General features: G+C 42.7%; 1 protein-coding gene across 2 annotated transcripts in view; it reads left to right on the top strand.

Annotated features, from left to right (window-relative positions):
- Positions 1 to 27385, top strand: part of KCNH5 (potassium voltage-gated channel subfamily H member 5) — a 156591-nt gene that overhangs the window by 119318 nt on the left and 9888 nt on the right. Inside the window, exons 10-11 of one of the 2 annotated variants that reach the window (XM_040558989.1) lie at positions 6665 to 6861; positions 12351 to 12927. In XM_040558989.1, the coding sequence (XP_040414923.1) occupies positions 6665 to 6861; positions 12351 to 12560 (407 nt within the window). In that variant the 3' untranslated portion in view covers positions 12561 to 12927. Of the gene's footprint in view, positions 1 to 6664; positions 6862 to 12350; positions 12928 to 27385 lie in introns of those variants that run through there. The other variant, XM_040558987.1, reaches the window with a different exon arrangement.

Here is a 27385-nt window from a genome sequence, read left to right as displayed (position 1 = left end):
ACCACCTCAAGCAGGAGTAAACAATCTGCCACTGCACTGCATGGGAAGGCAGTATCAGTGCAGATGTCTTAGGAAACACTCAGGGCTTGAAATCCCCCAGCATAATGAAAGAAGTCGTCTGCTAGCAGAGGGCACCTAGCGACTCACCCTGCCACAGTTAGCCTGAGTTTTGCTCCTGGAGAGGAGTTTGGTGTGAGGGGCGATGCTGACCCAGTGTCTCTGGAAGCTGCTTTGCAGCTCTTGCAATTAGCACAGCTGACCACGGAAGTTGTACAATAACTTAAACCGGGCAGATTGATTAGCAAGGCTGAGAGAAGTCCTTTTGCCAGCAGAAAACTAATGACTCGTGGTGTTCAAATGTTGATTGTAGGAATTGATCAAAAATATTGCTCAAACTGTGTAGCGATAAAAATATATTGAGCAGTGAATTCCTAGTGGGGGGCTGCTGCTGAACGAATTCAATTTTGATAGTCAAGCCAGGCTGAATATAGATTTAACAGCTCATGTTTCAGCCACACTTAGGGTCTTGATCCCATATGTATTCAATCAAGTTGTTCTTTGTCTTTGTGTTGCACGTTAATTCTCAGCATGTTCTGCATATAGTCCCAGTGCAATGGTGTTGTTTATTGGATTTATTGTTCTTAGGCAAGCCAGAGTTTCACTTATTACTGGTCTCCTTCATGAGTTTGTTTCTAAAGATTTGGGCTGTGAAGAGAGCATTACACTGTGACAGAGGAGCTAAGGAAAGCAGGAGCACAAGTGGCATGTCTTCTCTAATTTGGTAATTCAAATGAAAACAAGGAAGAGTATCTTTCTACTCCTAAATTTTACATGTGTTTGAAGGTCAAAAGGTTAAGTCTCCTACCATATCACACAGGGAAAAGTTCTTTATGAGCTGAGCAAGAAGCAGCTCCCGTTTAGGTGAGCAGGAATCCCGGGCTCCATCGCTCTCATCCATGGGTGTTTGTAATTTGGTATTTGGGATCCATTCATCAAAACTTTGAATTCCCATGGTGGCACACAGGTGGACGTATGCTTTGTGCAGGGCAAGACTGACTGTGTGTGATGCACTGCATGATGTGAAAAACTGGCAGTCCAATTCCATCTCATAGTATTAGTACCTCATTCCTTGATTTTAATTAATGTAATCACAGCTTGGGTCACTTCTCAAGTGGAAGGAAGGTGGCAGAATTTGTCTTCACATAAAATCAGCTTGATACTGTGTAGTGAACTTTGTTTGTTTGTTTGTTTTTCATGTGAAGTAAACCAAGGCAAACTAGCTGTGAGAGTTTCCCCAGCTTAGTAACGTGCAGCTGGCAGGAATTTGTAGAACAGCCTATGTCCTGTTGCATCTGCAGGAAGTCTCCTTTGTTGCAGTGAGTTAAAGCTCCAAATTAACTCACAGGGAAATGATTCATAAAGGAAAGCTGTTTTTTTCAGTTAGCAGGACTGCAATAATTAAGGTGATGTAGGCTGTTTTTTAAGTGCTGAATCTCAAAGTATTTTGCAAAATACTCAGAGTACTGATCTGAGACCCAGTGAGATGCAGCTTTGCACTGTGCAGTACGCCTAAACGCGTTCCTTGGAATGAGTCCTGTCTTACACGTTGGGGTTAACACGCATAGCACCATGTAAAGTTTAGTCCTACTGATGTGTGTTCAAAGGTGTTATCTCCCACTGACAGAATTAAAGGGAATGTTCATTTTTTCACGTTATTTTGTAAGTTTAAAATATTTTTGTCTCTCTCTATCTGCACCATGGTTAACTATAATAAGAAGCATCAATCTTAATTTAGTGCCAGCTGGTGTGTTATAGATGTGATCTGCAGCCTCCAATGTCAGAAAGATTCCTTCCACTGAATTGAAATGGTTTTGAATTAGACCTGCTCGCTTCACTGCCAAACCCAGGAGCTCAAAAGTGTTGGCAGTGCAAGAAAAGAAAAAATATTTTAAAATAATGTGATATATTTCTTTTAAATCACACTAACAGTTTGAGGCAATCTGATTTGCCTTACGAATATTGAAGATGGTGGGAATGGTCATGCTTTCACATTTATTCCTTCAGTCGGGAAGGATGGATACTTATTTTTGTATCAAATCAAAACTGAGGTTTCCAATCATGAGGAGCTGGGGCTTCTAGAAAAATATGAAGTATTAGGCGACTTGTGTTTGAAGTGTGAGAGATGGGGACCACTAAGCCTTCACTAACAGGAGAATATCTCTACAGATCTTTCCCTCTTCTTGCAGCAGTCCTGAGTGCTGGAAGAAAGGTAAATTTATTTCCAGTATTTAGGTGCAGATGGGGAAGGTTGCACTGTATTTAATAATGCAAAGTGCTTTTGCAAGCATGGACTTGAATCTTTGGCACAGTCGCTTGTTATTGTTTCTTTGCTGGCTATTTTGACAGTCTTTCAGACGCTAAAAATGCTGTTTTCTCTGCTCATTCTACCCCTTCACAGGTTAATGTACAGTCAAGTTGGATGTCTGACTAGTGTTAAGTGGTTTTCAAGGGAGTTCTGGCTCTTTGGTATGCCCTAGGGAAGGCTGAAGTTTTGGCTAAAACCTCCAGAGTCAAGGAGCCCTCTCTTGGTCTGGTAGGTTGTGCTTACAGGCAGCAGTGATGTCCCGGAGGGCAGGAGACAGCTGGTGAGCTTGCTTCACTCCGGACCCCTTCTTTGGGTATAGGCACCTGGATCAGCTAAATCCACAAATCCAGCCAGCCCAGTACCCTGTCTCCAAAACTGGGCAATAGCAGATGTGCAGGAGAAAGTAGGAAGATGAAGCAACCAACATTCTCCAACCCTCCATTAAATTGTGCTTCAAGATCTCCCTCACCCAAAGGGAAATTCTTGTGTTTAGTAGCCACAGGTGGGTTTTATTCCACAAATCCATGCTGTTATTTTGTAAACCTCTGCAACCCTGATGTCCTGTGGCAAGGAGCTGCAGAGCTGGCCTATTTGCCAAACCATTACAGAGCTGTGGGCTGCTGTGAGTAAGGGAGCAGGTTCTCTCCTTGCTCGTTAGAGATCTACATCAGCCTGAGATACGTCTGTCTGGCAGCCAGAGCTTTCACTGCAGATGTATACACACAGACAAATGTATGCGTATGAATACTTGTACCAGTAGCAATGTAATTATGGCTACAGGGACTTGATATTTGGTTCCTGACCTCCATGTCTGTGCATCCTTCATGGCTATTTGTACCTGGGCAAATTAGGTGAACATTTTCTGTGTGTAATACAGTTCTACTGATTCTGCAACAAAATTGTTTTGTATTGCCTCTGTGTTTCATAAGCAACAGAAGATTTAGGCATATCCTGATGGAAAGCCTACATTATTCATTGTGTCTGGCTTTTGCTAGTGTGACTGATGGGTCTTGGGAGATGTTTTAAAATGGGGGGTAGGGTAGCTGGCCTATTTGCTAAGACTGCACAGAATATATTTTCCAAATTTGCTCTCATCCACAAGAGCTATCACCTTAAGAAAAAGCCTGGGCCCCTTTTATATGTTTTTCTGCCCAGTGCTGTTTTCCACCAGGAATTCATTCCCTCATTGCCTGTCCAAACCTTCTCCAAAAGCCCTCTCAGGTTATCATGTGTACTAGGATATTTTTTAGCTGTTTCTTTCCCTATCTGGAGAAAGATATATTTTCTTTTTCTTTTCATAGATAACGGGTTCTGAGGGGTTCTGTTTTACAAGGGTGTTTCCTCTCTGTGAATCCAAGGACTTTTTCATTCCCATTCCGAGCCCCTGGGGACTTTCATAAGGCCCATAAGATTTTTTTCTGCCTGAGAGGTCCAACCATGAGCTGCTGTTTCACAAACTGGCAACTCAGTCCATGGTGCGAGGCTGTGGAGAGCATCAGGCCTCCCCCCCCTTCTGTGTGGGAGAGTTACCCAGAATATAAAATTTAGAATAATATATAGGAATATAATTATCCATTATATAGTTACATGCTGTATAATTCTCTCTAAATATATATATATATATATATATATATATATATACACACACACACACATGCATGGATCCGTATGTATGTTTTCATGTACAGGCATGTAAGCATAATACACCTGGAAATTTTTGTCTGTCCTTAGGGTGATACCAGTAGAGCTATTTCAGCAAAAATTATGCTCGTGACCAACACCCTGTTGGGGCTGTGTCAGCCCCAAGTGCCTCTGCATCACCAGCCCAGCCCTGGGCTGTCCCTGGAGATATGTGCGCATCGTGCCGGTGTGCACTGCAGATGTGCCTCCAAGTAACTGGGGTTTAAGACCTACCAGGTACATTTTTTATTGTAATTCTAAGATTTTTTTTTCCAATTAGTTGCACTGTGTTAAATAAAACTTGAATGAATAATTACTGCTCTCCACACAGTGAGCTACAGCTCATCCGGACAAAGTATAGTACATTAATCTCTGTGTTTATGAGGAAACGCACATTGTTTTGGAGAATCTGGTTGGTTTTGTTTTCATTCAGGACGTTCCTTAGCACATTTATAGCAGGCAAATGAGACTTGGAAGTGTGTGGGGAAACATCAAATTCAAAAAGCCTCGAGTGCTTCCAAGATTTTATACTCGCTGAAGAGAATAAACTGCAACATAAAGGGAGCTTATGGGCCTCTTATAGTCACCTCCTGCGAATCAATGAGCATTGGCAGCAGACAAAATACCAGCTTTACCTTTTAAGTTGTCTCTTCAAGTAACCATTTCACCATTCAAGTCCACTGAGTGATGACCCATGAAAGAGGGAAGAGGTACAGTTTATCTTGACTCAGACTCTTTCAGAGGAACCCAGTATCATTCCTGCCTCACTGAACTGCAGAAAATGAGGAGATCTCAGTTTTATGAATGGTGATTTTATCTGTATGTAATTTGGGTATATTCTGTAGCACAACATCCTACGGAGTTTCTGAGTCAGCATCCACTGCTTCCACCTTCTTGGCTTAAATTAGTTATATATTACTTTAAATTTAGAAAGAAAACAAGTATTTTGCTCTCATTTCAGTGGAAAAATCATAGTAGTCCCTGTTATTGAATTCTGTCTTTTTAACTGTAGTCGTCCACAGCTGCTGAAAGCAGGACTCGGTTCCGTCCTGTGTCCACCTCAGAGAGCAAATCCATTACGCAATTTTTGTGCACTTCAGAAATGGTCTATTTTCTATAAATTATGTAACTGTGCTGAGTATGCCTGTAAACCAGGTTTTGAACTGTGGGTATAGACAAGGACAATTAACAGCAAAGGGGTTCAAAACAGTACATTAGATAAATTATATGTTAGCAAGAAATGCTCTGTGATAAGGAGAGCATTTTAAGGCAACTTGTTTTATAAATTTTATCAGCAATATTATGTATTGCAGTTAATTTTAATTACATCCAAATATGTGGAATTATTCAAAAGCAATTCAATGAAAATGCTATAACCTTTCTGAGGGATGATTCTGCTGTACAGACTTCTGTCACAAAATGAAAACAAGGAAATGAAGATAGAGACTCGCAGATCACATGTTACTCTACATGAGAAATGTTGGTCCTGATTAACTGAGTATGATACCAGGGGCAAAAATAGGGAAATAGTCTCTGACCCCGAAGAGTATTAAGATGGATAAATTATAACTCCAGTCTGTGTTCCCGAAATAGAGCAGAGTGAAATGTTGCTAGTCCTTAAAGGAAGAAGTACGAAAATATATATTACCTTTTCTATCCCCAAACTATAAAATCACTAACCTTCACCAAGGGGCTGCTTGAGGTACCTGAAATCAATAAAGATAATACCACTGACCGATTGATTTTCATTTCCTCTTAATAACTACTGAAATAAAGGGCTTGAATATCATTGGGAACTGAAGCAAATGTCTTTCCATGTACCATGCTTCAGAATTTGAGGTGCCAGCCACCAACCACACATCGTGGCCCTCAGCCAGGGCCTCACCTCCCATCTGGTTGTAGCTATTTAAATATGCAGATGTCTAAGGGGTCAAACCCTTTCGTAGTCAGAAAATATTTAAATACAGACATAAGCATAACCCTCTACTTAAGTTGATGTGTTTGGATTTAGAAACAGGCTTTTGGATCTGCTCAAGATTTAGAGCCAGGTATTTAGAGGTTAAAAGTCTCGGGAAATTTTGGGTGCATTTTCTGAAGGAACGTTGCCTTTCACGCTGAAGTAGAAGTGTTTAAACTGTCTTTAAAATGTGATCCTCGGTCCCTGGAAGCTGGCTCTTACACAGCACTGCAAAGCCATGGTGATAAAAAAAAAAACAAAACTAAATGGCATCAGCTTTCAGTGAGAGTGGAGCTCCTATATAATTTAGGAAAGATCCTCAGAAATATTTAGTAACCTGACCATTAGTTAAGTACTTCTAAGTTCAGGAACTTTTGGAAAATCCATTACCAGCATCTTCAGCTGCACCAAGACCTTTACAATCTGGCTTTTATGCTTTGTGTCACTTCTCAGGGCAGTCTATAAATAAGTTAAAAACCTGGGGCTATTGCTAAGGATGCTCAAGTACCTCAGATATTTTTAAAACTTTTATTAGTTTTCACAGCTGGGAGCTGATGTTAGCTTAATCAAAAGCATAAGAGAGTTCAGGAAGAAATCATGCATGTGCTGAAGAACACCATGTAAGTGTTACCTTTTAACAAATTTGTGCTGCTGTTTTTCAGGTAAAGGCGATGTGTTTGGTGATATCTTCTGGAAGGAAACCAGTCTGGCCCATGCGTGTGCCAATGTGCGGGCTCTGACATACTGCGATTTACATATTATTAAACGAGAAGCCTTGCTAAAAGTGTTGGACTTTTACACTGCTTTCGCAAACTCATTCTCAAGGAATCTCACACTCACCTGCAATTTGAGGAAACGGGTAAGGCAGCTGCTCTTGTTTTCCCATTTCTTCCACCAAGAGATTGCGCACTCCTGCAGACTGTTTGCAGTGCTGAACAACCCCCAATTTACTCTTGATGTTTTCAGGTCATTGCAGATTAACTGGCCTTTCAATAAATGTTGTAGCTCTTTGTTAATGATTGCTCAATAAAAGTTAGCCATAGATTTGCAGCCCTGAGAAGCAGTCCAGGCAGGGTGACATGAATTACTCTTTCTTTTCATTTTCTCTGCCTTTTTTTCTTTCTTTTTTTTTTTTCTTTCTGTTACATAATGTATGAAGTTATATGTTACAGTATGAGAGAATCTAGATTCTAGATTCCTCAGAGGTGAGGTTCAGTCTCTCACCTGCCAAGATATAGGTCAGAAGAGAACAGCCTGATGGATCTGCATGGCACAGACCAACTAAGAGAAATTTATTGATGTTAAATAAATAAAATGTACTCAGCAAAAGTATTATTTTAATACCTGCTTCTCTCACTTGCGTAGTTGAAAATTTTAATATGGCAAGGTTAATAAAGCTTGGTAGCAATTTTACATTCACAGCTCACTTTTTAAATCCTCCTGCTCATTTTATAATCAATCAGCAATGCTCACTATCCATTAGTCCTTTCAAAGAGCACTCCATCTAAAAATTAATTAGCTATAAGGACGTATCTTGAAAACAGGTTAAGGGATTCTTTAATTCGCATTGCGGCTGCAAAATTTAATCTTTATGATGTTTTTTTTAAGATTGATGGGTGTTATATAAATTTAATTTGCATAGAGAAATCTCATAACAATGATTTATAGATTATTGAGCATTAACTGAGATCCTCTAGCTGCTGAAACATTTTTCTACAGCTGTACCTAAGGGCATCTCACCTAATAATGTATTGAGGCTACCTTGGTATTTTACAAGATAATGTCAGCCTCTGAAGAAACAGGACTTAAACAGAACTAGAATTGTACTTTTCTGAGTATAGTTTCTCCCTGGTCACTGGAGCATCTTACAAATGCTTCTTTCAAAGGAGATTCCTTTTTTGGTGCATTCCTTGTGTTCATTAATATACCAAGTATGGCACGAAATACCCTTGGCAAAAAGCAGATGCAATGGGATTACAGTCCCACTCTGCCTGTGCAGGAGTCTGAAAGAGCTGAATTATAATCAGGTTTGGTTCCAGCTTGTCAGCTTACCTCTGACTTGAAGCTTGTTAACTCTGCTTCAGACCTGAGGAAGGGCTTTGGGGCTTGAAAGCTCATTTGGGGTTTCTAGCTTTTTGCTTCTCTGTTGATAAGATGTTGTCCAAGCTGTGACATCAACATCCTTCCCTTGCCATCTCACCTACCTGTGACAAGCCACCAGCTCCAGTCCCAAGATGACAATTCTGCTCAGGCCTTCCTGACTGTGATTTCATGGGACAAGACAATGCCACATACGCTGCCAGAATGTATTCTTTCTTTCTTAAAACTATGAACCTGTCACTTCAGCTAGCTTCCTGGGAATCCCCTGCCCACATTAGCATGACAAGGTTGTGCACAGCAAAAAACACACAGATAGCTTTTCCTGACAGGTCAATGTGCTGGAGTCCAAGTCTACAGTCCTGGGATGCATATGGGGAATAATCACCTGGCTGTTTTTCCATGGATTTTCTTCTCTACCATGCTCCTTGTTTTGGGCAATTTGGTTTCCTGCAGGGCCCTGGCAGAGAGAGTCACACAAGTGGAAAAACACTCAGGGAGTTCAGATCCCCAGTGCACAGCTCAGTGTTGGGTACATGGATTGTGCCATGCTGGCAGTGATTCAAGGTAATCACATCACCTTTATAGCCCGTGTGGAGTGGTTCTTCTAGAGGGCAATCATCTGGTTCCTCTTCAGTGATGATCCCTAGTGTGGGATCATCCCCTTTATGTTGGGTTTTGAGGGAGTCCTCGATTGCTAACTTTTAAATACCTAGGATACATAAGATGAACTCCACCTATGATATCTCCTGTAGTGTTACTCAAGAGCTATTTCAGGAAAAGTCTTACTCCCAGTATTGCAGTACGTTGTGCTGAGCCAGAGCCTGCTTTGCAGAAATTTTGGGTACTGTTCATAGATACAAAATAGGTCATACTACTTTCAACACCGGGGATGCAACCCAAGTCCTGTTACATAAAATTATTCAGGAGATTGTTTCAAACCTTATATCTGCGGAAAGTATATGTGATTACTAGTTGGGCTCAGAAGTGTTTGACTGTGAGTTCATCTTTTAGTAAAAGCCATGCCATCCAGGACAGTTTCATCAGGCAAACAGAAAGCAGTGAGAGCGGGCTGACTGTACTGCAGCAATTTGTGCTGAAGTCACGTAATCTAAATGGAAAGAAAATCATTGTCTCCTTTAATTGATTTCAATAGAAATATACTTAATGCTTTTCCTACGTAGTCATCACTTGTAAGGTTTGACATTTAATTATAACAAAAATACGCTCCTTGCAGTTCTGTGCTCAAGAAAATGGCTGTTTGTTCTCACTGTCAAAAATATATAGACAGAGAGAATTGCTCTTTCATCAGGTCTGCTCTTCCAAATATGCATGCGTGCGTGTGGGTGCATACACACACGTGTATTTGTGTTGCATTGTCCCTCAACAAGCACTTAGGTGTAGTCTATAGACTGTGAAACTATTTAAACGTTCAAAAGGCTAATAAATTAATAATAGTACTGAGCAGGAAAGGTTAGTTCCACATGACAGGGAAGAGAAAGTCACACTGAAGTGGGAAAATAATGTTTTCTCACTCCCGAATAACATTTAGAGGCTTGGCATGTTGAATGACCTACTTAAGGCATCTTCTCAGCATGCTATTATCAACTCTGGATTTTTGTTTTCTTTTTCCGTGCATTAGGTAGCTCAGCCATCACACTGCATTTATGAGCCCATAAAGTGAGCATGCTTGCTAGCTTTTCAGCCCGCAGTCTTCTCTCCTGCTCAGGGTGACGAAGTGACTTTTAATCTGTAATTGCAAAGTATTGCAGCGTATCTTGTTTCATGCTCTGAAATCTTTATGGCACATCTAACATCACTAATGTACACTCCAAGGCAGAACCAGGACTTTGAACTTTTTTTTCCAAATAGGGAAAATAATTAATCTGGAAAGTTATTCTATAAAATCACAATGAGATTACATAGCTGCCTCTGAAGACTGGAAGTTATAAAGCAGAGTTTGGGATGAGTCTTCAAAGAGTTAATTACTGCCTTCTGATGTTGGAAGAGAATATTAATAATGCCTAATTCATTAAGTGCCTTTCAAGATTTCACACAGCTGGAGTGAGGGCCTCTACAAGCGTCAGCCATGGAGCTTGGCATAAGGAAGGGGAGCCAAGACAGATTTCCAAGAGACCCAAACCCATACAAATATATGTACATTATATTGATGGTCAAAATCAGGAAGGAAAGATTGCATTGAGCTACCAGTTGTGTTTCCACAGAATACAAGTCTTCAGCTGAGATATTTTTAATTTTTTTTTTTTCCTTTTCTCATCGTTTCTTCCATTTACACCAACTAATGCACCATCTCCAGCTAACTGCTAGACCACCGCAGTCTGTGGAAGTGCAGGAAAAAATCAAACTGAAATTTCGCCTTTCTGAAATCCAAACTGAAATTCTCCTGTGCTTAAGTAAAGTAAGCATTTTCCCCTCATATGCTCACATACTACTGTGAGCAAAATGAGCTGTGTTAAATGAACCTGGAGCAGCCAAGGAAGAGGACAATTGGCCATAGAGGGTCTCTGGCGCATTTGCTCCTGGAAGGTGTGCTAGGAATGAGCCAAGGAAATGCGAAGAGAAACAAGTGCCTTTAAGGCAGTGAAATACCCTCTGGAGAGGTTCAGTTCTCTTCCCAGTGATATTCTTAAAGCCAGGAACAACACTGTGACTGACTGATGTTATCTAATTCCTCCAGCACAGTGTGAAGCTCTGAGGCGAAAAAGCAGGTGAGGCCATCACACTCTCTTAATACAAACGTCCTGTTTGTCTTTCCATTTCAGGTCAGAATAATTTCTTTTTAAATTGGCTTTCTGTTTTTGCTTGAGGTTTTAATGAATCATATGTTGTTTCTTGAGTGAATCACACATCATTTCTGTGTCACATAATTTTTGAAAAAGCTTTATTTCAATTTGAATTCTGCGTTCGTGTCTCCTAAAAGTGAAGGTTGTACCAAGGCTCATTTGGGATCCCTCACTTTGTCAGCTTTAAGACTCCTTGGATGTCATGCTACATTAGCGAGTGTCCTGATGCAGAAGCAATATCAAAGGCAGAAGGTGTTGCTCTGTGCATTGGCCCCTGCTCCTGAAGGTTGCACTTGTGCTGGTGAACTTGCAGATTTTTCACCAGTTTTGAGCTCTGAAAGCCATTTCCAATTAAGGCAGCTTCTCTCAGAGCTGTTTGCACTTTGCCAGATGGTGTTTCTGCTCAGTCCTGACTTGCTCACATAGGACGGGATCAGACCATGGTCCTTGGGTAACACTGGCAAACAGAACTGAGGGGTAACTGTGGAGCAGAGCATGCTGAGCACCTCCTGTGCCCCATGTCCATCTGCACTGGTAAGTCCATCATCCATTGCCACCCCTTTTTGCATTGTCACTGGGATCTTCCCCCATGTGGGGACAGCAGACAGCAGTGGTGACAAAACCTATCTGGGCAAAACAAGTTTTTCTGTCGTTATTGCTGAAGAGAAGCAGGGAGAAGAATGTGCTGCTTAGGGAGCAGCCATGACTAGTAATGGAGATCAGATCAGCTGGGGGGGGGCTCCAGTGGGGCCCTGGGCCCCTGTCCTGTGCTGGGGAACGTGTCCACCCCCAAGCCTCATCCATCTCTCAGTCCTGGTACTTTTCTTCTGTGTGTAGAGCTTATTCCTTTGCTGGTTCAAGCCAGTGGCAAGGGTCCCAGTGAGCTCGGGATCAAGCCTCTGGAAGGGCAGATCCAACAGATCAATTTCTATTACGGCTTATATAGCCAGCAGGCTTTTGGCATGACTGTTAACTCGGAGTTTTGTTTGCAACTCAGTGGCTTGCTCAAGCTTATTGGAAATTAATTTGATCCACTTCTTGATGGCAAAGCATATGGCATGTTTCTTTTCTGTGCCCTTCCGGGGGACTCAAAGCATCTGCAAGCCCTCTTTGGTCTTTTGTTAGTTGTATTTTTTCTTCTTTTTATGTGAGTGTGTTGTTCCAGAAAATGAAGTCCTATAGCTATAGTTTAGCTGTAGCTACAGTTTAGCACGATCACAGACCAAGTAAGTTACACCCTCCAAAATCAATACGGTTTCATTTTGTTGGCATCTTAGCAGACCTTGCAGCCTCCATTATGCTCTAAGAAGCTTTCGTGTAAGACAATTTTCTTTTTTTTTATTGTTTGACCTTATTGTATTCAGTTATCTCCAGATATGCTATTATTCCATTGCTGTATTTCCTAAAGGACTGTTTCACTGATGTAGATTTGGCACCACCTCTGCAGGTGTCCAGGTGTGTATTGGATGTGCGCGGGACCCAGCGTGGCCTCAACAGTGCACCCATGCTGCCCCTCCTGCTCCAGAAAAACCCACATGCTCCCATGGGTGGAGGGATGCCAGACCTCAGCTTCAGAGTTTTTCTGCTGCTCCTTGCTCCTGTCTCCTGCTCCCCCGAGTCATTCCTTGGTCTCCTCTTCAGGGGCACAGGGATGTGAATTTGAGGCGGTCACAGCAGGGAAGTAAGTCCTTGGAGAGCCGTGCATGATTTTGCTAGGTAGAAGAGCAGAGAAAAAATTCGGAGAGAAAGCTGCAGCAGCATTAACTTTACCCCTCCGTGCCTCTCTGTCAGCCGGCATGGGATGGCTGTCCCTGAGCAGAAGCTGTCGGGGGGTTTGCTCTCTCACTTTTCATGGTAGCTGTGAACTTGACTTTCCTGCGTGCCTCACTCCCTTCCCTTTCCTGTTTGCCACTTCATCATCTCCCTTACAGGGCTTGCTTCTGGGCGCAGCCTGGGTCATGCAGTTGGGGGGGAATTGGGGGTGTGGGAGCAACTGCACTGCTGAGACCTTCCCTGCAGGCACAGAGGGAGCACAGGGGTTTTCTCTGCATCCTCCCGTGGCTGCGACCGTGTTTGTAGATGGTGGGGGAGTGGATGATAAACCTGAAATCTCTCCTCTCCCTACCACCTCAAGGGCTCGGGCGTCTTAGTGAGCATTTAAATACTTACCTGAAAATAGGGCACTGTGCACCACCTGGGGTCTCTGGGATGTGTGGGGTAGTGCAGATTTATGGCACAGTCTGGATTTTCAGACTGAAGGCAAAAGCAGAGATTAACCAACACTTTAATAGTGTTTCAGAGCCACGTTAATCCCGCAAGGTACCAGTAGACCCCTATTCTATTTTGAATATAATCTCTAAGTTAAGTACCTTTCTCTGAGGTCCTGGTTGTGCTTCTGTAAAGAACAAGAGGCAAAGCACCACTAACTCTGTTAGAAGTGGGATTGAGCCCAATCCTAATAATCCTTTGGCATTACAGAGGTAGAATTATTTTTTCATGGGCATGCAGCTACTTTCTCTGTCTAAATCTAAATCAAAATAGCTTAGATCTCATTTGTCAGACCATTATTTAACTGTTTTTTTTTTGTTGGGAAATGCAAGGCAATTTAGTATACTTTTCGTTCAAGGATCTTTGAACAGTACAGTACGGCTGCAGAAGAAAATTGTATGTGCTGATGTGTTGCTTTTTGCGCACAGAGACTCAGCAGCTGTTACACAAGGCACTCTGCTGATTTACCCCAGCTAAATGTACAGGCATCTCTTCTTCGTGCAGCCAGGGAAATGCAGATTGAGTGATTTATTTGTGTGCAGACAGATCGTTCATCAGGAAATGTCAGGGATGGGCAGCATCCATAGGAAAACAAAAGTGTAAACTGGCTATGTTAGAGGGAAGATCTAGACTGAGAGTGATTTGCTAATGTGCTCTTTGTGGATTAATACCATTTTCTTGTTTAGAAAGCTGCCATAATTAAGAGACTCTCCTTAGTTCACTCAGAAAGCTTTCTGCAGGCTGTCTGTTAATATTGATTCAGGGTAGTGTTGCTTGCACAGGACTTGAATGATGATAAAAATAAATCAAAGGTTTACTATGTTTAATCTTGTAAATATTAAAAAATATTTTGTGTTCACATCCCTTCATCGATTAAATTTGATGCTTCTAATCTCTTCCAACCGCTAAAGAAAGGGAGGGAATGTGCATGGTGCAACAAGGAACAACACTGCCATGTCATTTTCAGTTGCCAGTTAGGAAAGTTTTTATCATCAGCCCTTGTGAGCTTTGATGTGATGAACATAGGCATGGGAGCTCAGCCCGCAGCAGACCTGAGCTGATCACCGTCCCTAAGTGCCTGAGTTTCCCTCGTGGGCTGTTGCTTTGCTGGGCTTAGCTCTGCAGCAGGCTCTCTTGGGCAGGCGTCCTAATGAAGCTGCTCTCCCCATGGCTTTGTATGGCTCCCCTGGTGCCTAATAAGCCATGAGCCCAGCCACGGGCTGACTGGGAGTATCGTATTTGTGGTACTGCTGAGAGTAGCCAGTTTATTCCATGATGTCCTCAGTGTGTCCTGGGAGCTGTTGCTGCTGCAGGTAGCCACTGCAGGTAACCTCTAGCAAGTGGGATTTGTACAGAAAGTGGGGAGACTTTGTTGTGTTATCTCTCACACCCTCCAATTAGCTCACCCAGACCAATGGATTTCTTGCGTGAGTTGCTGAGCTTAATTACCACATAGATCTACATCTTCTCCAACACAACAACTGCAGAAAGAGGGTGAAGTGTTACAAAGCTGAGATGTTGAACCCCAAGTTCTCTGGTGGCTTCCATCATTGCTTGCTGGAGCTGACTGCCAGATGTTTCAGTAACTCAGCATGACTTTCAAATACCAAAACGAGTTTCTGCACCTGAATTCTCACTCCCTCAAATCTTTCTTTGTCAAGACTGGGGATGCCAGCTGCAAAGCACCCAAAGCCATAGCTGGGTAGAGAGAACCTCTGCCAGTTCATTGGGATCATATGAATGGATGCCCATAGGCTTCACAGGGAGCAGGCAGAGTTTTAGCACTCACCCAAGAGGGAGTTTTCTCTCCTAGCCCAAAATGGGATCAGTTTCGTCCAGTCTAGAAATAACAATAATAATGTCACAGCTGTTTTGCACCGGAGATAGCACTAATTTTATTTTTGCCTCCCCTTATCCAAACAGGTTTTTGTCTTGGCTTGCACAAAAAGGCTCCCCATGAAGCCCCTGAAATGCTGTGAAATGCTAAATAAAACTCCCTGCATAAGGTCTTTCTTTTCTGTGCAATTATAAATCCATCCATTTATTGTTTTTCAGCAAACACTTCACAAATGCGATAATACCCAAACATGCTGGTTCAGCATGTGATAATCATTGCAGGACTGCAGTTCCTAGATTTACCTTGCTTTAAATGCTATTTTGGGGCTACCTTCGACGGCAAGGAAACTTTGCCTGTAGGTAGGAGTTAAATTGTACACAGAGGGCAAGAGGAACTTGGTGGAGAATTATGAATCCCACTTGTTTTAGTTAAAAATAACCCCCAGCCTGTCACTTTCAACTTAATGATAGTTGATTGACTTTGCCTTTTCTAATTGTCAGCCAGTCGCTGTGATTAGCAAGCTGCCTTGGTTAAGGTCTTGTGAAAAGGAAGTCTGGAAGAGCGATTCTTTGAGGAGCTGATTTACATATATGCCAGAGGTGGTGGGAATGGTTGTCAGTAGGGACAGGGGTATTCTGGGAAGAACCTGAAATAAGCTGAGTCCCCTGTTATTGCACTTCCGAGCAATTTGCTGAAAGGCAAAAGAAAGTTTAGTGAATTTAGGAAAGAATACTTATTACTAATCCATGTTTTTTCCTCCTATTTTCACTTCTCAGTTTCCACAGCCCCTGGTCTTAATTTGTTTCCCTTCTTAAAGGCAACAAAACGGAATACAGTTTTCGGATGTAAGACACTGTTAGAGCATAGCATACTCAGTGATTAAAGTCTTTGTTTCTTTTAACTCCATTAATTAGACTGTCAGTGATCTTTTGAACTTTGGGCCTCCCCTTGGACTTCCAGCTGATGGTTAGATTGTTTTATTGGTATTCTGCAGAAGACATTTCAGCTGATGGAAAGATTTTGTACAGAGCTTCCTACCTAAATATTTCTATTGGTCTACTGTATATCTGGGGCAGGCAGCTTACCTCTCCGCGCACTCTGAATACACAGCCCTCTTGGAAACAGTCTGTTGGCCTCTGCTTTGTTTTTTTATGGAGGATGCTCCTGTTCCCACAGGAGTAGGCTTTGGCTTTGTCTGACAGCCCAGAAGACTTTCTAAGTGGGATATTTCTTTTGGTCAGCTGAAGTGTAGCATTTTTATCAAGATAAGCTTTGCTTTTCCATTTGTACCGATCACCTGTCCCTTGGTGCATGGGCATCCAGGTTTCCTTCTCCATGTTCCTTATCAGAGCATCCTGGCTCCTCAGCACTTCATTTCTAGGTCTAGCCCACCATTTTCACCGATTCTGCCTTCCTTGACTCCTGCCATTGTAATGAATGTCCATCTCCACCATGTGTCTAAGGCAAATCCATTTTTAAACGGAACAGTTGTTGGTAGTTCAGAGCAGCTCAATTATGAATGACCTCCATCCTTCTCCCAGGCTGTATTAGCCCTCCTGCCAAAGAAGGCTGCAGTAGAAAGGTAAATGGAGGAACTGAATCATGCATGCTTTTCATGTGTTATTAATTGTCCCTGTTTCCATTTGTAAAAAGACTTGGCCAATAACTTCAAGATGTTCTACAAAAGTATATGAATAATAATTTACAAGCACAACGCAGCCATGCATTAATATACCAAACAGATGCCTGACTGATCAACACGAACCGTAAAGCTGTAACTTAAAGCGTTTGTCACAGAGTTTGAACCAAGGCACTGCTTGCCCTGTGGTCCATCAGTAACGCGTCCCTGTGAAGAGCTTCCTCTCAGACCGGTTGTGCTCAAATTCAGCCCAACGTGTCAGATAGCTGCTAATAGGTAAGGACTCTGTTGAGACAGAGATTGACCTTGCAAAATCCCCAACGGCTTCGTTTAACCTTGTTAACCTGCTTGTGGGCAGATGCTTGTGTCCCATGGATCAGCCCTGCCCCATGGGTGGAATATCTGGCACAGCTGCACATCTTTAGGCATTCTCCAGCACCCAAGGGCATGTGTCAGACCCCACTGAGAAGGTTCAGCCTCCTAGTAGTGTCTGAGCAAGATCTTCCTGGAAGAAGATGACTGAAGAACTGGTGTCTAGTGTGGGAGATTAGGGGATAGCTGCATTTTCAGGTGCCAGAGAAATATCAACTCAGAGGAGAACAGAGAGGATGCTTTAGCCAAGGTCCCAGAGGTCACAAGGAGCACCGGGAAATGAATGCAGCATCTGAGATGAAAAGGTAACAGAGCCAGAGATCTGTACTTCTTCTGTCTGGTGTCGCTCCGCATCATTGCAGCAGCATTTATCGTGTAGCAGCTGGTGTTTTGTTAATTGTGTGTGCACAGGGAGTGGTAGAAAGGATACAAACAGTGTGTAAACAGGGTGCAGCATAGTCACTAATGGGGAACAACAGAATCATCAATGTTATTGATTGAAAAGACCTGTTATTTGTCCAAGTACAGTTGTATTTTTTTTTTACTAGTCCCAGACAGGGATAGGGGACAAATCAACTGGACTGACTCCAATTTTACAGGAGGAGGTCATTTCTGATCACTTTTAAAGCCAGATTTGCCAAAGTATACAATACTGAGGATTATAAACTAATTTGTTTGGGTCTGGAGCAATGAGATAAGCTAAGGCTGCAAAAACAGCAGGCTCAGCCCCTAAGGAGCATCCTGTGTTAGTACCTAAATGCATGGATAGGAGTGTAAAACAGTGTTGATGAGCTTTGCAGAGATCCACATCTAGAAAAGAGGCAGTGACTGTGATGTTGGTATTAGGGAAGATCACCAAGAATCACACGAAGAAATCTGAAGGAACTTTTCCCTGAGAAATAAGCTAAATGCTGGGACACAATAGAATGATACCCACAAGTAGGATATAGCCAGATCATTAAAATCCTCCCCAGCAGAGCCTTAGCTTACTGACATGAAAGCCCAGGGATTGATTTAATGCAGTCAGCATGTAAATGGGAAGGAAATGGCTCTTCACCACACCATCTGTTTATCCCATCCCCATACCCCCACTAGTTAACTCTTTTGTGCTGTCTCTTCCTTTTGCTCATAATGTTCAGAAATAAATACAAAGCTCATAAGAGTCACCACTTGTTGTGTTCCTCAGTCACATCTTCTGAGGTTAGAAATGGTCCCTTTGGGGATCGTCGGAGCAGTTGGTCCTCCCTGGGTGTTTGTCATGTAGGCAACCCGCTGGGTTTGCCTGCAGGAAGCTCTGATATGACTGTCATCAGCAACTTCATTCAGATTCAGGTACCAAGAAACATTACCAAATCATCAAAATGGAGTATTTGCTCTTTAAAAAGTTTTTGTTTGCTTATGCCATAAATTGTAGGCCCCTGGTCTGCTGATGATTACAGATGTCTCTGAAAAACCGTTTCCTTTAATCTCTTGAGCTAAAACACTTTCAGTGGCCTCTCAACACCAACCACTTTTGGCTGAAGGGAGATTTTATCCTTGGTGTAGGCTGTGCATCCTCCTCATAGAATATTTCTTCTTGGCTGGATACTCTTCAATGTTTGTGTGCTTATGTCTTGGGTCTTTTTTTCTCCCCAAGAGATTCCTCCCCACTGAAGCACTGGCTGGGAGCATATTAAAGGCAATTACAGCATGTTTCAACAACCAGCACTCCTTACTCACACGCTGCCAACTGAGAGCTCTCAGCTGGGAAAATTTTAGCTCTTGCTGAGTGAGATGTTTCACTTGAAGAATCCCAGGGATACTTGTTAAGGTTATTTCAGAGAGCATTTTGTAGTTAAACGAGGTAGATATTAAAAGTTTAAATAACCTTTTGGTCTTTTTTTTTTTCTGTTAAATTGAGATTTCCCAGTGGCTTAAGTAAGTTATTTTGTGTCTGTTATGCAGTGGGCTGACCCGTCTTTCAGTTAGTGAATGATCTGCCAGGGGTGTTCATCTTTGCTGAGTCTTGATTTCAGCTTAAAAGAATTGCCAGGTCACACTGGCAGTGCATTTTGTTTCATTCTGGCATCTCTGAATGGAGAAGCAGAAGCATGGGCTGGTGAATTGCCCAACTCATTCTCCCTTGCAGTGTCCCTGTGGCTTCATTTGCAGGGTGTCCCATGGGAGAGGTCACCATGGGGATATGTCCAGCAGTCATTTGAGCTTGGGCTTCATCCAAAGATCTGTGGAAAGGGAGTAAGCACTGGTACCACTTTCCTTCCACTACCCAACAGCTAGACTTGGTTGACTGGCAGATTCAGTCATCTCTGGTAGAGCAATAGGCTGTATTTATGGGTCAAGAAGGAAAAAAAGTAATGTCTGGCTGTCTGAAAGCAGAACCACCGTGAGATTTGGACCTGAAAGCAGATTAGAGCAGATCTTCACTGAAGCTAATTTATCCTGCCCTTCCTCAGGACAGATACTACTATGCTACACCAGGGATCTTTGTACCCTTCTCTGTCAGGTGGCATAGTTACACTCCCTTCAACCCTACAAGTGTTTAAAAGATCAGGTCCTTGACTGGGTTCTAGAAGCAGAACAGAAACAAGCAAACGATTGCCCAGCCACCAGCCTAAATCTGCTCCACTCAAGAGTATTACCATGTCTGTGAATTAGCTTGAATCTGGAACCAGTGGCTTTCCCCATAAAACTAGCCTCCACTATTGGATCTGGCTCAGGCGAGGAATGTCTAACAGTGACAAAGCAGCACATTTGATGTCTCTGTTTCGTAATATGGATAGATGCAATAAGGTCTGATGCCTTGGCTTTTTGAGGTACATAGGCTTCCCATTGTCCTTTTCATTCGGGTCTGTTGTTCGTATGTTCTGCCCTTTAAAATTATTTCTTCATTTCTGACTCATCGTTTCCAAACAAAACTGATGGTGTTCTACAATGCATGTCATTGGAAATACATCGTTTTAATTGTAGCTCCTACTGTAAAAGCTTTTCAATAAATTAACAAAACCTTGAGAATGATGAAGTGAATGGATAGGGTAGCTAGTAGTACATTCCCTATAAAACCAAAGTTTCTGAAAGCCAGTTAGAATGTCTTCACTGTCAGAAACAAGGCTGATAGGGAGGGACAGTATATTTTTTTAGACCAAGTGATATAGCTGAAAAAATCCACAAGCTTTCAGTCACAAAACCCTTTTTCAGGTCTGAAGACTTCAGATTAAATTTCAAGTACTTTCTAGTCTGTTAAAGTAATATTTAGGGGAAAAATAATGATTCCAATTAATTTAAATTTCCACTTAAGGTGGAAGGAAGCAAATGCTGTTCTTTTGCTGATGCGTTACTTTGTGAAAGGAGACACTCTCTTAACGCATTTATTGAGACTGGTCTTCAGACAAAAACCAGTAAAAGGCAAAAACACAGAGAAAAATATACGAATTCTGCAGATTCTATGGGCTTATATTCTGTGTGGCTTTGTGCTTGGAATATGCAGGAATACTGGGTCTGTCACAAGTAAGGCTGGCCAGAAGCCAAACATGAAGATTTTGACATTTTTCATTGTAATAGAAGCAAGACCTTCAGAAAATGTTCAGTAAAGAAACAGAGATAGTGCTGCCTGCCCCCCTTCCTGCTTCCAACACAAAGCTGAACAGCAGTAAAGTTGTCCTGGACTGGATTTAACTGCAATTAAAGTTAACCCCTTCCAACTCTCAGCTATTTGAAATCTAGGTCTGTAATTCCCAAATTGGACAGCAGTGAAAAGAAAGTCTATTGTTATATTAAGTATTTTATTTAGTTTCAATATTGACCATATGGACCCTTATATTTGTTTATTTAATCTTTTTGAAGCATGGATTTTCCTACTGTGGGGTCTCTGGGCTGCAAACTTTTGCTCCATCCCCCTCACGTCCACCAAGGAGCTCAATGACCCTGGGCAAGTGATATGACCTCTCTGTGCCCTGGTTTTGGCATCTGGCAAAAGACAGAGCAACATGAATCCTCTCCCATATAGGGAAAGAAGAGTGGTGGATTAGTACTGCATATTATTATTGATGATTGATTTTCTGTTCCAAGCTAAATCAGGCTGAAGAGCAGCTTGAAAAGTCTTTTGGCACTTTTCCCCATCCCAGAGAGCACCATTTCTGCAGTCCACCCCGAGCTCAAACCACCCTGCTGTCATCCGGAGGCTTTGAACTATCTTTCCCTGTTTATGCTCAGAAGCATATCACTCTTAGGAGATACTGTGCTGGGCAAAGGGAAAGCTGCTTTCTTTGAGGAGTTTCTTTCTGTAATCATCTGTACTAAAATGTACAGACCGTAACCCATTTGCAGCACAGCAAAGCCTGAATCAATTGACAGTGCTGCATGCTGACATTTCACTAGGTCGTTGCCAATAGCAGGTATTGATCCAGTGGCCAGTATAAGTTTGTGAGGACCAGGTCTGCCTGATCTCGATGGAAGCTGTCCTCTTGAAGAGGCACTGCCTGCCGGTGAGCACAGCGCCCCACAGCCAGGCTGGGAGGCAATGGGAAGCTCCCTTCAGCTCCTGAGCCCTGGGGCTCCTGCTGGTGATGTGCTGGCAGGATTGGTGGCAGCAACGTGGTCATGGTGCTCCACTTGGTGATGTGTCACCAGTTATTTACATCAATATGGACTCCAAAAAGTTGTGGGAGGGTTTTGGTGTGGGGTGGTCTTTGCCCTGGTTCTCCTCCAGATCTAGTGGAAGAGCTAGGCACTAAGGCTGCTGTATTTTATACAGAAAATGAACTAGGTGCTGATTCAACAAAATATTTCAGCTCTTTGGAATTTAGTCTTTGTACCGAGCTCAGTCTAGGATTTGAGGTCCTGGAAAGGAATTAGGAGGCTAAAGCAGGGTTTCATTGCCCCTGAGTTGTGATGAGAACCCTATAGAAGGGACTGTGACTTTTTGGATCACAGTCACAGGTAAGTCTCTTCAGAGGCAGCACAGACCCATATTCTTGTCTGCAACAGACTGACCCTAAACTATGCCTGCAGTAGGTCCTAGTTGAAGCATACCTTAATGCATAAATAAAGCAGTCTTGCTGGTTCATTGTTTAAAATAACTTTCTGTATGTGGAAGAGGCATTTTGCTGTCTTTGGAGGAATAGATCTGAGTCTGGCTGTTCTGCAACGTGCTAAGACATCTGCTGTTTGGTTACAGCAATGAAAACAGTGAGGGCAAAGCAGGAAAAAAAGTGATTAGTTTCAATTCCAGGGCCTTGTTTAAAACCCGTAGCAAAGCTGCCCACATCCAAAGGTGCTCAGTGCCATTCTTCAGCATCCTTTTCCTAGCAGGAACACAGAGCCCAGCAGGCATCAGATATAGCAGCTGTGCCTGCAGCAGCAGAAAATCCCTGCATTGTTTTCCCCCAGCGTACAAAGAAAGGGGAGCCTCCGTAAGTGCCAAACGTATGGACTGAAGGTGCTCAGGTTCTCGGTGTCTTGACAGGCTCCTGATCCAGGAGGCTTACCTGTTCTCAGAAAGTGCTCTTGTGGACGGTGTGAATGTATGTGGTTGTGCAAATGGGATAAGGAGCTTTGATGTTTCTTTTGGAAATCTGACTCCTTAGCCTCAAAGCTCAGCATACACTTAGTTAAATGTGTAATCACATCATTTTGCAGAATCAGTGCCCATCACTCAAGCTGTGCGACTTGCCTAATCTCTCCTTGCTAAGCAGGTGTCAGTGCTACCGTGAATCAAGGTCAGACAGATGTATCAGGGCATTGGAAAGGCCCACATGTACCACTGCACATTTGTTGTGCGCTGCCCTAGCACAGCAGAGACTTAAGGTCTTCTTCCTGAACTGAAATCCGAACACCAATGTCTATTTTTTATGGCTTCTTTTGTTAATGAACTGCCTCAATTTTGGCAAGAAGCCAAAACATTGGTCTCTCTCTGTTACCAGCTATGAATTCTAGTCTCTCAGTTGTAAATAGTTAGCCGTGATATAGAGATTTCCAATTTACTGCAGAAATGATGGCAGGATCATTATCCTCTCTTACGCCGGGAGGGATGGATACACAAAGTGACAGTGTGATTTGCACAAGACCTCCTACTTGGCCAAAGGCTGGACCAGTGGAATAATCTATTCTCCCGAATCCCAGTCTGGTGCCGTATGTGTCGGGCCATGATGTTCTTGGGAGGTGACGAATGGGACTTGGATCTCTTCCTGCTTCTCTCCTCTTTCTTCTTCAATCCAGACTTGTGAAGTAAAGCAGGATGACTTCAGATCCATATGAAATAGATGGGGCGAACTCTCAACCACTCTCTTTTTAATATGCATGCTTGTTCACAAATGCAGATCAGCCTAATTGACTGTCAGCATGCACAGATGTCTCTCTGCAAGAGTAGTTGGGTGCCGTGCAAATTGGTTGCGAACACAAAATGGAACCAGGTTAAAATTTGACCTACAATATTCAATTTCTAAAGCATGGAGCAAACAGTAGCGAGGGGATGGATGTTCTGGGCTCTGGGAAATTGCTAATTGGCTGTTTTGGGGTTCTTCTGAAGAGCCTCTCCCTCGCTATGTACCCAGCTTTTTTTTCAGATGAGCAGCTTGGGGAACACAGGTCTATATTAAGTAATGATGAAAGGATCAACCTTTTTCTTGCCCATAAAATGTGATTAAATTTCCCTTGAAAGGGCTTTTTCAGCTTCACAGAAATAATTCTTCTTGCCCTGAAATGACATCACTTTGTCATTTGTATTGGAAATACTCACCTCTCTTACAAGTCAATTCAATAATCAGTTAGGAGGAAACTACATGAATACAGTTTCTCCATAGGAAAATTAAAATGTGCTTGGTAGCAAGCTTTTGCTTTTGCATGCTACCATATCTGTGAAGTCAAGATCAATAGAAATTTGCAGAAGGGTTATTATTTACTGTTTCTTTCAAGCAGCCAGCAGACCAACCTACAGAAATCTTCTTTTCCTTCAAAATCCAGCATGAAAGACTGTTTAGTGAAACATTCCTATCCCAGAGATTAACTAATTGCTCAACAGTCAGTCATTTTCACTGCACAGCCAAGGACAGTGATTCCTTTCCCACATGCAGATGGAGCAGTGGTTTAACAAAAAGCAGTTCCTGGGACAGGAGGATTAAGGAGAATTTACTGCAGAGCAATTAAAACCGTTGTTAGAGCAATTTGTTTTTGAGGCTGAATTTCACATCACAGTAAAGCTATCTGTCTGAGGAGTGTATAGAGCAGAACAATAAAGCCATCATTTCAGGCCATCCATTCTGCATCCTCGGTCGGAGTGCAGATTAATAAAGTGAGCTAAGAGGACAGGGAGATTTACAGGAGTAAATTAGGTGAGGCATCCTAAATGCAGTTTACATTTGGAAAGAGGTGCTCTGGCTTTGATCTCTGCTTGCTCTCGCTTATTCCAGCTTCTGCTGCCCTCCATTTCTGCCAGGTTTTTCATCGCTGTCAGCCTCAGCAGAGAGTTTCTGACCATGCTTCTTGGTTGCAGAGACTCCGGCCAGCACAGGACACCACGGTCAGAGGCTGTTCTTATGCACAAGCCACACCCAAAAGATGTTAATTGAAGATGGGTTGGAGCCAGTGCTCCTTGCTGGCTCTTTGCTGGTGTTAGCTGGCCTTGCTGGCTTGGTCTTCCCATTGGGGCTGTCTGCTCAAACCTCCTTGCTTTGCCTTGACCTAGGAGGAGGCATTGCTCCAAAGTCTACCCTGGTGTTAAGAGCCAAAAATGCATCTTGTGGGCAATGCTGCCATTGACCTCTCCATTTTGGAAAGGTAGGAAGCCTGCAATGAAATAGGTTTTCAAGGCAGAGAACCAGACCAGAAAGAGGATCCATCCACAGTGCGTTCCAGCAGTTTTTACATCCTGCCCAAAGGAACATTTGAATTAACACTGCCTGTTCAGGCTTCTCTGGCGTGATACGAGGCTCACAGGCCAGACTTTCAGATGAAGGACAAATACAGAAGGCCCATGGTCTTCTATCAGACAGAGCTGCATTTCACAGCTCTGCTAGCCCAGGGGTCTGTTTTCTGTTGAACTACAAACAGAAGGACTCATGTTAGGTTATTTCGTGTGTATTCATTTCTTTCCCTTCTTTCTACAGTTAAACTTTTAAAATATAAGTTCATGTAAAATAAAAGGAAAAAAAATAACATCTTAAAAAGTAACATTCTAAAAAAATATTTAATTTCTGAAAAAAAAAAATTAAGAACATTTTACCCTGGAAGTATCAACAGTGTATCGTGTTCTCTGTGACCTGCCTAGGTTTAAAAAACACTTTGCTTTTGGATCTGCCAGCCTGGTCCTCCGTGCAGTCATCGCTCATCCTCCCTCTGCAGCTTTTAAAATAATAGTGCTTATCTGGAAGGACTGGCTGGTGGCTGGGGCTGGGTGGGGAATGCATCCCAGCTGGGAACTGGCAATACCCCAGCATGCTGGAGGGAATAAAAATAGCATCAGATGAAGGGTATAATGCACACACACACACACACACACACAAAAGCTTTAAGGGAAGGCTTTTTGAAAAGCCTGCTCTGAACCCTGACATTTGTGCTGCTAGAGGCAGGGGTTCAGATGCTTCTTACCCAGCATCACATGGAAGGTGTCTGAATCCAAGTGACTTGGACAAAGCTCCCTTTTTAGACACAGGAGACAAACAGGCATTTCAGGGTACAGTGTGTCTGACCTGTTTTAGCATCGAGCTGCAGGTGAAATGACTCACAGCCTCCAAGTTTTCTTTCCTTAGGCTGTGCGTGGCTGCCAGAGGATGGATGAGCTCAGTGGCAGACACTGGCTTTGTTAGGTGAACCCTGGTCGGAGGGTCCGTGCTCTGGAAGCTTGGTGCGTTTTGTACTTTGTTCTTAGAAGCAGGAAAATAGCACAGTTGTCTGAGCACAGCATGGATTAGGTTGTCCTATGTCCAAATCCTAGGTCTGACACAAATTCGCCTCCCTCGTTAGCATGAGAAAAAATGGCAATTACTGTTCTACAATGCACTCCAAAATGTGAGTTAATAGTGTTTTTCTTTTAAACATCTTTGCAGAAGTTTGTTTTATGTTGATCAGCCTAGGCATGAATTAAGCATTCATTTGTGTTATTTTCAATTGTATTTGTTGCTGTTTTTTTCAACCATTGTTCCCACAGAGAATGAGGTATATGTGATTGCGGTGTTTGTCTGTTATTGGTTGTATCATCAGGAACTTTCAATTCCACTTGCCTGCTTCAGCTAAGCTTATGATATGGAGGAAATCTCAAGGATAATTAAATTCCAAAAAGAAACCCGGTTGCTGGGTAAAGAAGAAGAGATCTAAATTGCTGCTTCCATCAAGGAAAAATCAAGTAGATCTCAGCTGTTCTTGCAGTGTGTTTGGGAGTGGCTGGTCAGTGGGGATCACCTGGCTGTGCTCGCATTCCTGTATGATCTCAGCATGCAGCTCCTGCCGAGTGGGATTGCCCTGTGGGAGGGCGCAGGGCTTATTATGGTGCTTGCATACAGAAAGGGCAAGTGATATACATTTGAAAACATGCTTTACTGTGTTGCACAGCTATCTTGGTTTGGCTGTTAATATACAGAAATAAATGTTTTTGTGTTGGGAACGTAATATAAAATACAAATACGATATCGAAGGAAGGAGTAATATTGTCTTGTAACCACTTTCCATGATTTTACCTTCATTTTTTGAGCTGAGAAACCATCTCAGAAAGAAGGGTGAGGCACCCTGCTCACTGCCAAGCTTTGGACTTGTAGTTACCATGTTCTGGAGGACAAGAGGGGGACAGACACTGAGAAATGGGGAATTCTTCTGAATAATCTCAGGTCAGAGTGGCAATGGAGGACAGCTCTTCTATTTCCAGAAATGAACCTCTAGAAAAGAGTGTCACAGCCTACACACCTGGTGAGGACACTGACCCTTTTTATGGGAATTAGGTGGTTGTTTAGGATGTGGACCAGTTCAAATCCCTCCAGTGGGATCTGAACACTGGTCAAGGAGCTGCTCTGTGGGCCTCAGCCAGCTGCAAGCAAGCCTTGAGCTCTTCAGTGTGGTCAGAAAATGGGCGTATTTCCATAACACAGTCTGTGTTGCTGAAGATATCTTGGAAAGTTTCTGCTCATTCACGCCACGCGTTCCCTCTCCAGCATTTTCCAGTTCCGCTCTGGAGCTGTGCTGTCAGATGGATTGTTGGCATGGTCCAGGTTACAAACAGCCCTATTTATTTCTTCAAATTTATTAACCTGGATCATTTCACTAATCTGATTTGCAGTGCTGCAGGGGAGGGGAACAGTGAATAGTTGTCTCCAGGGCCACAATATTGAATTAAAGTGCCTTCCAGGATGCTCTTGTGTTAAATAAGAATAAAATCAGAGTGTTC

This window comes from Cygnus olor, chromosome 5 (assembly GCF_009769625.2).
Source record: "Cygnus olor isolate bCygOlo1 chromosome 5, bCygOlo1.pri.v2, whole genome shotgun sequence".
NCBI classification, from domain to species: Eukaryota; Metazoa; Chordata; class Aves; order Anseriformes; family Anatidae; genus Cygnus; species Cygnus olor.
This window is presented reverse-complemented; position numbering and strand designations above follow the sequence as displayed.